The sequence below is a fragment of the Heptranchias perlo genome, chromosome 21 (genome assembly GCF_035084215.1).
Source record: "Heptranchias perlo isolate sHepPer1 chromosome 21, sHepPer1.hap1, whole genome shotgun sequence".
NCBI lineage: Eukaryota > Metazoa > Chordata > Chondrichthyes > Hexanchiformes > Hexanchidae > Heptranchias > Heptranchias perlo.
Genome location: NC_090345.1, coordinates 14,856,691 through 14,868,432, shown reverse-complemented (window position 1 = coordinate 14,868,432; position 11,742 = coordinate 14,856,691). Strand labels below are relative to the sequence as shown.

Here is an 11,742-nt window from a genome sequence, read left to right as displayed (position 1 = left end):
TAAGTGTGAGGAGGGAAAGAAGAGGAGGGTTTAAGGAGGTTGAATTTAGTGTGAGTTATTGAACTCAGACAGCATTTAGGATAACATGGGGCACCACTAATTTGATTAGAAATGGCAGTTTTATTTAACTATTACAATTTAAAAGAAGGACACTTGTATAATCTAATCAAATATATACAGAATAATGGAAACCATGAATTGACTACACTGTCTAACCTAAACAGAGAGCTTACGTGAGATCAACCATGAGTGAAGCCTGACTGGTTTACAACTCATTATCTGACTTGAGCTTAGACTGCTGCATTAAGTCACATTTTTCCATCTGCTCTTATGATAAGTTGTTCATTTTTTGCAAGTCACACTGAGTTAGATTTGCCATTTTCAGCCACATTTTTATATCTGGAAATTTTCTGAGTTAACATATCTCATGTTACCTGTCCTAATGGGCCAGATCTTGCTGGAGCAGGGCATCTTGCGGCCTACGCCATTAGTTAGACGTTTTCCTGCACCCTTCAGCTCGAACGTTTTTTGCGCCACAACTTGCTGGAACTGTGAACTGATAACGAGCAACGGGGCATCTGGGACTTTTGTGAACGACGGGATCAACAGTATCTCCTTAACCATTGAGGTTTAAGGATTGAGAAAGAAACAGAGAAATGACAGAGAAGGAGGGTGAATTAGAGTCAAATCAGATACAGAGAGGGAAAGAAAGATTGGATTAAAAGAGAGAAAAAAGAGACAGAAAGGAAAAGTAAGAAAAATTTTAAAAATTAAAATGTGACATTTTAAAAATTCTAACAACAATTTACCTTCATGCAGACTCAACAGTTTAAATAGTTCCCATTCTCAAAGAAAGATTGATTGGCATTGCATTAACAATTATCACGTCGTTAAAAGGGTACTTGCGCTATTAATTATGAGCCCTAACTTTGTCCGGTGAGTTTAATGTGAAAATCCAGCAAGCTCTTAAAAATAATGGGGAGGCTAAAGGCGAGATGCTGTTTGTGCAAAGCAAATGGCGGAGTGGCGTAAATCGACCAACAAGTTCTGAAGATTTGCAACTCACGCCGTATCTCTTCATCCCCAGAAATTGCTGGCCGATTTGCGCATTAATAATGGTGTATGTCGTTAACATGCCATTACTTTACCAGGAAGATTTGGCTTAATGTCTTCTTTGACTCGGTGTTAATTTTTGTCTGGTAATGCTCTTGTGGAGTGCCTTGGGATGTTTCACTACATTAAAGACGCTATATAAATGCAATTTATTGTCGTTGATGTGGTTCACAATTTTTATTTAGAATATTAGCTCATCTCCCATTTCATGGCTAGTCAGTGTTGCAAAGCAGTTATAGATGGGATGCACAGGTCCATTGAAAAAAAATTGTACAGAAGTTTGTAAAATATCTCTGCAGTGAAGTAATTGTTTTTTGATTATTTCCTGAAAATAAATAATATTTTTCTTACCTAATGCAGGTAAATAAGTACCACAATTACTGAAATAAATTTCTGCATCCACCTGGTTAGGGTGCAGTCTTTCATTGCGAAGGCTTAGAAATATATTAAAGTTCAATCTGTTCTCATTTGCACTAATCCTTATCAAATTTTCTGCAGCAATATGTGATTTATTTGAGTAGAACCAATTGGCCAAACATGTTAAATTCAGGAATTTTATTCAAAAGTTGCGCCAAATTTGAATAATGATAGAGTCTTTCCACATGTTTCTGGTTTGATCATATCAACCATAATTATTTTCTGAGTTCTCAACAAAAACAAATGAATGAAAGACAGCTGATGTAACCATTTAGAGTACATTAAAAATAAATTAAAAGGGTAATTTTTAAATGTTGCACTTTCACAGGGATCCTTGTCTGCCAGAAATGCATATTAGAAATTTGGTGGTGCCTGACATATGATTTTCCAAAAGCAAAATACTGCAGATGCTGGAAATCTGAAATAAAAACAGATAATGCTGGAAATAATCAGCAGGTCAGACAGCATCTGTGGAGAGAAAAACAGTTAACGTTTCAGGTCAATGACCTTTCATCAGACCTTTCCAACCATTTAAATTAACAATTGGAAAATCATGTGCAGCGTGCACCCAAATGTTCAATATACCCTCCGACGGGGGAAGACTGAAAGGACAAGTTATAACATTTCCCCTAAAGATTGCACTTTGAAATTTGTCATTATTTAAGGTTTCAGTCATCACACGTGTAACATACTGTAAATAACCACTTGAATACAGTAATCTAATTTTGTTCAGGAAAATACTTCAGAAAAAGTTGGAGTTAATTTTCTACTTTGTGTTTGATATGTTATACAAAAACAATCAAATTCTGATTACTTTCGCTATCCTAAAAAATGTTTCCCTAAGGGTTTTCTTCTTAGTAATTTTCCATTACAAACAGCAAGTCCTGGTACATTTTGAAGGTTCTAGAAATTGTACGGAAAAATGGATGCTTCCATCTGTAGCCTGCCAGCTTGTGTCTCCTCATGAAACTGATGGATCTGGGAACCTTAATGAACTTAAGGTGCAGGCTTCTCACAGAGACGTGGCCTCTAATGGAAAACATTGTTACCAGGGTTTAATTTTTTGTTTAGCTAGGAAATTTGGGTGGAAGTCATTTGTGCTGCTTGCGTGCCTTAAAAACACATCTCCTGATCTTCCTCGTGCTTTTTGAGACTTCCCGCAATCTGTCTGCTGAGTCCCCATTGACTTCCTTTGCATATGTTAGAGTGAGAGTCAGTGGTAAAGCCGCTACAAGTTTCCTGGTTTCACTGCTAATGCACCCTGCGTAACATCAATTGAGAGTTATGTAGCGTAGCATCTGCCAGGATCGTTAATACAAGTGGATGCGAGGAGTCCCTAACACAGAAGTGTCTGGAGATTTTGAATACAGATTTATTCAGCTGGAAAGCATTTTATTTTTCCCATTCTGTCTACAGACACCTGAATTTGCTTCTCATAGGGTCAGACCACTGGCAGGTTTTTGGACCCCCCACCCTCTACCCACAGTTGGGGGTTCTCAGGAGCAGGTATCACATTCCCTATGGACATACTCCTATATGCCATTATCATGGAGGAGGAGAAGTACTGCAGGATGTAGCAAAGGAGACTCAGGCAGCATTTACTGCAAGAGGCATCACAGCACGTGTCATTACTCAAGTCTTCTCTCCTGTGCAACAAAGTCTACCATCGACACCACAACCTTATCTCCTCTACCCCACTTTCAAATAAAGGGACATTCCCTCAAACCATTACCCATCCCACCAAATGGCAAGACATCAGTCCTCTTTGCCCCGACATGAGCAGGCCAACCTGAATGAAGACTTCAGCACCATATAACTGCATCCTTTCCTGTATGACGCTAACTTCCATCAATAACAAAGCACCAGGTCGGTGCAGATTCTATTTTATTCCAATGAATTCTAAAATGCACACAATCAACCTACTCTTTTCTTAACACCATACCGCCCCTGGGTGCTTACACCACCCTTATTCTACATGTTCTCTTGATTCTTCTAGGTACCAGCTGAGGACCTGGATCGTGGGAGGTGGTTGGCTGCTCCTGCTCTACAAATGGCTCATGAGACTGAGGAGGCCTCTGGTAGCTGGCTCCTAGCAGGGAAGCTCTACTGGCTGCATCTCTGGAGCTTGTTTCCGTGAAACCTAGTCTCACCTCCCATGATCCATTGGTGTGGTGCTCTGAGGGGGAAGGTTGGAGGCCTCGCATGTACTGCTGTTCTGAGAGATGGTAGCAGGAGGACTCCAGCCAATGCCATCCCACTGGGCCCCTGTATTCATTGCCCAACCGATCAGTGGGTTGGCTGATCTACTGGCCGCTATGAGATCCTGAAAGCCTCGCGACATAGTGGTCTGGAAGCCCTGATGCACGCTACTCTGCAATACGTCTCCTATTGCCTCCAAATCTGCAGTCAGTGCTTCCGCACAGGAGATGGAAGCATTGACTGTTCCCCGGCTGCTTCTTAACTAGGGATCTGCTGCAGATTCCAATGAAGCTTCCACTTGTTCCATTGGTATCTGTAAGGAAGACAAAAGCCCAGAAATTCGGTGACGCTGCGCCCTTGAGATGCAACACCCTTGCGATACAGAGTTCCAGCTCCAGCGGGCATATCACAGCTGGCACTGGGTATCCTGGATTATATGCCCTCGGATACACCACAAGATTCACAATGCCACAGCACACATTCAAATATGCACTGCATCAATTGCAGAGCACACACCCCAAGATGCACAGCAGAGGGGCACACAAGCCAAGATGCACACCACCCATTGCATGGGACAGCCTGACATACACAACTCCAGCTTGAGGCCTGCAGAGCTCTGGTATGGAGTGGTTGTGGTTTCATAATTCTGTCATGTTTTTAATATATGAACTATAATGGAATTAATTAACTGAATGTTATCTGCAATAGGATCATGGAGTACTAAATCCATGGCAATTTTCAAACTAATTTAAAAATATCTCTTTTGAACCTTATTTTATGAACACCTGCAAATAACCATTCTTGTAGTCAAGGACAACACATGATGAAAATGTTATAATTTATTTGTAATGCAACAAATCAAGTGTTTTCCTTAAAGTACAAAACTGATGTTCCTGCTTATAAAATGAAATAAAGGCAATTGGACATTGCTTGGGAAAAAAGACATGAATACTTTTACTGTTCATAGTCACGTCACAAAATACTTCACAAGAAGGTTTTCCTATCGACCCAAGCAGTCTGCTTACTTTATTGAATAAAATATCACATTGTTTGTGTAACCTTAGAGCATAGGTTTTCAAACTGGGGTCCCCATTCCTTAGAGAGTCTGGGAGGGGACCTTGGGCAGGGTGGCAGGGTCAAGGATATCAGATTTCATAGCATTATACAAAAGGAGGCCATTCAGCCCATTGTGACTGTGCCGGCTCTTTGAAAGAGCTATCCAATTAGTCCCATTCGCCTGCTCTTTCCCCATAGCCCTGCATTTTTTTTTCCTTTTCAAGTATTAATCTAATTCCCTTTTGAAAGTTACTATTGAATCTGCTTTCACCATCCTTTCAAGCAGTGCATTCCAGATCATAACAACTGGCTGCCTAAAAAAAAATTCTCCTCATCTTCCCTTTGGTTCTTTTGCCAATTATCTTAAATCTGTGTCCTCTGGTTACTGACTCTCCTGCCACTGGAAACAGTTTCTCCTTATTTACTCTATCAAAATCCCTCATAATTTCTATCATCAGATGTTTGTATTGTTTGACCTATTAGTACAATATTTCTGTTGCTGTACACTACCAACAACAACAAAAAACAATTTTCTGCAATGATAGCACTGTTTTCCTTTGGGTAGCCGATACTGTTTTTTTTGGACATTGGGACTAGGGGTGTCTTTGGGAGTGTGTCCATATTTGCAGGGGTTTCCCAAGTGTGTGTCAACGTATGTAACGCCCCCACCCCCCACTTCCTACACACAAAAGCTTAAAAGCCACTATCCAGGGACAACTGCCCTGAGGAATGTAAACATTTAGTCCGCGGATCTAAATGGTTTGCAGCGAGAGCTATTTCACTAAAGAACAACGCTCACTGTGACACTCTGCCGTGAAGGAGCAACTTTTCGCCGCCAGGTAAACATCTTTTTCAACTCTTGCCGAAAGCTGTCGTGCAGCCAGGCGTAAATAAAAGGGTTGTAACAGGCAGAGCTCATGGCGAACCAGTGGCAGAAGAGCTGAACCAGGTTGAAATAGTATCTGTCTATAATGCCAATGTTGATATCACGCACAATGTTAAACACGTGGAGAGGCAGCCAGCAGGTCCCGAAGACCAGGACCACCATGACGAGAAGGCAGAATGTCCTTTTCCTTCGTGCCTTGTCCCAGTTGGCTTGAGCCTGGGTGACCGAGCCTGGCATGACCCTGTTTTTGAGTTTCACCCAGATCTTAATGTAGGAGACCAGGATGACCAAGAGGGGTAGGATGTAAGTGACCAGCAGCAGGCAGGCGGCGTACGCTTGCCTCTCCTGGTCCTTCCTCTCCCAAAACTCCTCGCAGATGGTGACCCTTTGCTCCTCCAGCTCCAGGTGGTAGGTGTGAGCCGTGGCCGGCGCGACCAGGCAGCAGGCGCCGATCCAGATGAAGAGCATCAGGTAGGCGCTGAGTCTGAGCGAGATCCGGCGGCGGAGTGGGTGGACGATGGCCGTGTAACGATCGACGGCGATGGCAGTCAGGGTGAAGATGGAAACACAGACCGTCACGGGTTGCATGAAGAGGACGAAGTAGCACATGGCACTGCCAAACAGCCAGCCCCGGGGCTCAAAGACATAAGCCAGCGTCAGGGGGATACATGTGGTGCACATCAGGACATCCGAGGACGCCAGGTTCCCTATCAGAAAGTTGGTGACATTGCGCATTTTCTTGATCCTGACGATCACTGAGACCAAAAGGCAGTTCCCGAGGATCCCTACGATTACAATAACCGAATACAGTAGGATGATCAGCGCCTTTAACTCTTGGATTAACTGCAACCCTTCAAACCCCGCGGATGTTGCATTGATTCCTGACCCTGGTCTCAGAATCCGGTTAGACGAGTTCAGGGCATTTCCCTGTTGCCCCGAGCCCGAATCTCCTGCAGAACCGTTCATCGTCGGTCCCTAAAAACGAAACGAAAATATATGTAATTTCATCCTCGGTAACATACAGGGCTGACAAAAAGAGCAGCGAGATAGAGAGGGGAAAAAGTCATGCTTTACCTGCTGCAGCTGGTGGTAGGACACTTAAGGATGCACTTAAAGGATTAAACATTAAACATGTCAAAATAGAAAATACCGTATTTGGAATTGCTTCCTCCGAGTGCTCTCAAAACAGGTAACTGGCTCCCGCAAGCTCCTCCTGTACATTTTATATCGGCGTTAACGTCACTGCTTAATGTGGCCGTTGACACATTGCTGGTTCACACTGTACAGGCAGCCCAGCTCTTCTGATCATTGTTTTACTGAGTTTGTAAACCTCGCAGCACCGATCACTGTGAGCACACAACAATCACTGGCTAAAGGGCACTGCAAAATAATCCCCCCCCCCCAAAAAAAAAACCCCAGTCCACTTTGTGAATTAGATGCATTGATTTTCACGTGAAAAAAAAGCTGTTGATGAAAATTGATGAGTTTACTTGAACAAAGCTAACGATTTCAGGATTGATCGATGGAGATTGTGAAATTCATTTGAACTCCGTGTTCAAGCCACTAAATTCGCTAAGGTTGGAATTGTTCAAGTCATTAAATATCGGCTCTCTGTTCGGAATAGTACTTTCTACGAACAGTACACACATGTACTTTTTCATTACAATTATCAGAGGGAAATTTGGCCTTTTGTGTGAAATAATCCTGTGTAAAGAAAACTAAACAAAAAAAAATGATTTTAAATTGTGCAGAGAATTAAACTTGTGTAATCTTTTGATTTTTATAAGGGAGAAGGTTTTTCATTATATTACTGTAAAACCTGTGAGGTAAATTAGACAAAAGGAAATAGGTTATGAAATGTAGGTTCCACACGTTGGAAATCAAGCAGTTAGGAGGCATCCCACAGTGCATTATAGAACTGTTGTATTCATCAGCAATGAAAGATTGGACGCCATTTACTTTTTTTGAATGAGATTTGATAAAAATGGACAAAGTCCCTACCGTGAAAGCTGACATTTCATTATATTTTGTACCGTTTGGAAAATATTTTATTAAAGCTGTTTTTTTTAAAAAGCAAGTGATTAGAGATGTATTCAGTATGCCTTGGAAAAACTTTGTTAGCATCAGTTTTGTGCATCTACCACTAACAAGCATACAAATTAGTCTATTAGTATTTTTCTTTCCTGTGTGGGAAGCAGAACACTGCAGGAGGAGAGTTTAGGGGAAAAGGCAATTTGCGAAATGGGGAAATGATGGGGCAAATTTTGTGACTCGTGCCATTCCTGTGTGAACATTTAATTCACCTGTAATAAGTTCCTTTTTTAACACAAAGTCAATGTGTTAATCCCCGAGTTAAATAAGCAAACAGAAGGATTTACTATGAGTGTGTGAACAGTTTGTGTGGGAATGGTGCTGGTTGGAAAACATATCCTTATATCCTCACTCTTGGCCTAGCTTTAGGCCTAGCCACCGCACAGGGCAAAGCTGTAATTTTCTGACTTTGTGCTCCCCACGGAAAGCCTGGCCCACCAGGACGCATGTTGGAAATTCGGACATGCCCAGTGCTCGATTTGCTGTCTATTAAAATGGACAGAAAATCGTGTGTTTCTGATCTGCATTTCCAAAGTATTTGCCTACAAAACCACAGTGACTGTAAAAGTATTTTGGGATGCCTTGAGGATGTGAAAGGTGCTATATAAATGCAAGTTCTTTCCTTTCTTCTTTCCATCCATCCCTCCAACCCACCATCCCTCCCATACTATTTGGATACTCATGGATTGAAATATTTCCTATTTATGATTCCAGTGGGTTATGGTATGGTGCATGGCTATCAACATGTGTGTAGATCATGGCTGCTATAATCTTTACGGCTACTAGCAATTCAGGGAAAAATACAGATTGAAACTGTAAATTATATTGCAATTCCGTACTTAGGTCAGTCACATTTTATCTGCATAACCTAATTCTTTTTAGCAAAAAAGCAAATAATCCTTGGATATAAACTGCAAAGTGATTTACAAGTGAACTACAAAATTCTGTTGTGCGGTTACTCTTCCATCTGATTTTTACTTGTTTTTCAGCATTAACAAAAAGGGTCAATGCCACTTGTACATTTATTTCTGCTAACAAAGACCGTGCTTCTATGAATACCTTTTTAATGTTCCAATGATAATTCAACTTGGACTACATATCGTCGTTTGCTATTATTGGCCTCTGCTATTGATAAGTACAAATTAGTACTTTTCCAACTATTCCACCCTTTCATTAGCTCTTAATATATCTGTCAGCATGCACTGCTAGCAGCAATTAGCTGTGAGTAGAAATACTGAACTGTTGGTGCATATGATACATCCTTATGCACTGCAGGGCAAAAATGCTGTTAAATCTACTCTACCATGGTCATGTATGTGAAAATTAAAGCAGTTCCAGATCATTTACAATCGAGCTTGATTAGGCACACAATAACATGAGGTGTCGATAATAGTTTGTTTGCTTGACAACAGAGATGATTGAACTATTGTGTCATTAAGCAATTTTTTTTACATTTCTGAGAATTCCAGTTGGGTTCATATGGGTACATTTCTGTAAAATTGATAACTGCTTTTTAAGCAACTGGGATTGTTATATTAAAACCATATTAGGCCCAGTTTGGTCATAACAAATAAGCAGCCTGGATCTGAGTAATTAACCTATCATTGCTGTTACCAGAAACTCTGAACTTTAACAGAGAACGTTTATTTGCTGCCTTTGTTCTGTAGTTTAAAAGGCTTATAAATATCCTCCATCTTGTCATATTTTAGTTCTTCCTTGTCTGCACAATGCCGCATGATGTATTGCCAATCACACATGTGTCTCGGTAGGAAGAGAGGAGACAGCTGGTTTCATCTGGGGAGTCTAGCAGTCAGTAAGAAGGTGCAGTATGGAATAAAGTGGTACCGAGCAGTACAGATGCTGTGGTACTGATGCAGTACAGAATCTCTTCATTTATTAGCTATCCTTTCTATGTCCTGATTATAGTATCGAATGTTTCAGGTAACTTTATCTGGCTAAATGTGCTACTTTTAACATATGGCTCCCTTCACCACATTTGTCCCTCTCCAAAAAAGGAAGCCATATTAACCCACTGTTGCAATATAATGAAGAGAGAAATCAACTGGGAATATCAGTTTTTTTAAAAACATGGTTAATAAATTAATACTGTTTCTATAATTAATTGTGTACTGTTTATGCCTCATGAATTTTACATCTGCAGAATTTACACCTGCAGGAAGAGGCTCGAAGCCTCTTTAATAACATGTAAGCTAGCAGAGCAGCACTAACCATTGTGGCCACTGCTACAAGCTGCCTATTATTGTTACTGCCTTTATTAGTTGTGAGCCATCTTCCATTTCTTTTCTGCACAGTTATATCCTGATTTTCTGTCACATTGGGTAGTCCTCTTTGTAACTATCAGCAACTTCATTTTTCTACAAACCTATATCAGCCCTTTGATGGAATATTACAGTCCAGTTTGAGAGGTTACAAGAAAATAGCATCTTTTTCTCTTGGAGCCAGTGCATATTGGGCACATTTTACATGACACTTTTGTTGCCAACAGACAGAGGAGAGCTCTGAGCAAAAATATTGTCCGAGCCCAGGCATTTAGGAGAGACTGAGACCTTCAAGTAAAAACTTTTAAGACATAAGTCATCTAGGCTGTATATGAATCCAAGACTCTGAGATTAAAGTATATTGTGCTAATCCAATGCAATGGTCTCTGCTTCATTTACTCCCTGTGGCAAAACATTGCACGCTCCAACAACCCTCTGTTTAAATGAATTTCTCTTAACTTCTCTCTTTACTCTCAATGATAGTTTTAAATTGATGATCTCTCACGACCAACTCTCCAACCAGAGAAAATAATCTTTCGCTATTCACTCTATCAAAACATCTATTAAATCTCCCATTAACCTTCTCTGCTCTAATGGAAATAGAGTATCTCAAATCTCCCCTCATAACTATGGTTGCCCATCCCTGGCATAATTCTGGTGAATCTATGCTGAATGCTCAATGGCTTTAATGTCTTTTGATAATGAAGCATCAAAAACTGCAAGCAATACTCTAATTCTGACTCTAAATTCATCACGACTTCTTTACTTTTATACTCTATGCCCCTATATTTTAAAACCCAAATTCTACTAGGCTTGGCTGTAACTATCTGCACTCACACTTTCAGTAAATTATGCAGTTGAATCCTTAGATCTCTTTGTTCATCCACACCCTTCAGCATCTTTCCAATGAGTGTATACTTATATTTCTTCACCCCCACCCCCCCAATATGTATTGCTTGACACTTAACCAAATTAAATTGTATCTGCCATCTGTCTATCCATTCCACTAACCAGTCTATTTCTTACTAAAATCGTCTACAGTCCTTCTCACTGTTTGTCAAATCTTCTACTTTTGTGCTGTCAGCAAATTTTGAGATTGTGTTCCATATACCCAAGTCCAAATGGGCAAATGGTCATGATTGTTCGAGAGGGAACTAATCATGTGGGCGAGGAAGTTATTTTCAATGTTAAAAGTGCAACATCACAATTAGGTAGAGAGGTGGAGAGATTTAGGTGGAGAGATTTAGGCAGCTGAAAGTACGGCCGCCAATGATGGAGCGATTAAAATCGGAGACGTGCAAAAGGCCAGAATTGGAGGAGCCCAGAGATCTCAGAGTGTTGTTGGGCTGGAGAAGGTTACAGAGATAGGGAGGGGCGAGGGATTTGAAAACAAGGATGAGAATTTTAAATTCGAGGCATTCCGGGACTGGGAGCCAATGTAAGTCAGCGAGCACAGGAGTGATGGATGAATGGGATTTGTTGCGAGTTAGGATACAGGTTGCACAGTTTTGGATGAGCTCAAGTTTACGGAGGGTGGAAGATGGGAGGCAGGCCAGGAGAGCATTGGAATAGTTGAGTCCAGAGGTAACAAAGGCATGGATGAGGGTTTCAGCAGCAGATAAGCTGAGGCAGGGGCGGAGATGGGCAATGTTATGGAGGTGGAACTAGCATATGTAGCTGAAATTCTTATCTCTGCTATTT

General features: G+C 41.0%; 1 protein-coding gene across 1 annotated transcript; it reads right to left on the bottom strand.

Moving 5' to 3' along the window:
• Positions 1 to 5,566: 5,566 nt before the first annotated feature.
• LOC137340382 (prolactin-releasing peptide receptor-like) lies at positions 5,567 to 6,637 on the bottom strand. The gene has a single exon (XM_068002802.1). The coding sequence runs from the start codon at positions 6,635 to 6,637 to the stop codon at positions 5,567 to 5,569; it is 1,071 nt and encodes a 356-aa protein (XP_067858903.1).
• Positions 6,638 to 11,742: the final 5,105 nt, after the last annotated feature.

What these genes read in the sequence shown, in the direction of transcription:
- LOC137340382 (XM_068002802.1), bottom strand. Translation starts at nt 6,637, where the DNA reads ATGAACGGTTCTGCAGGAGATTCGGGCTCGGGGCAACAGGGAAATGCC.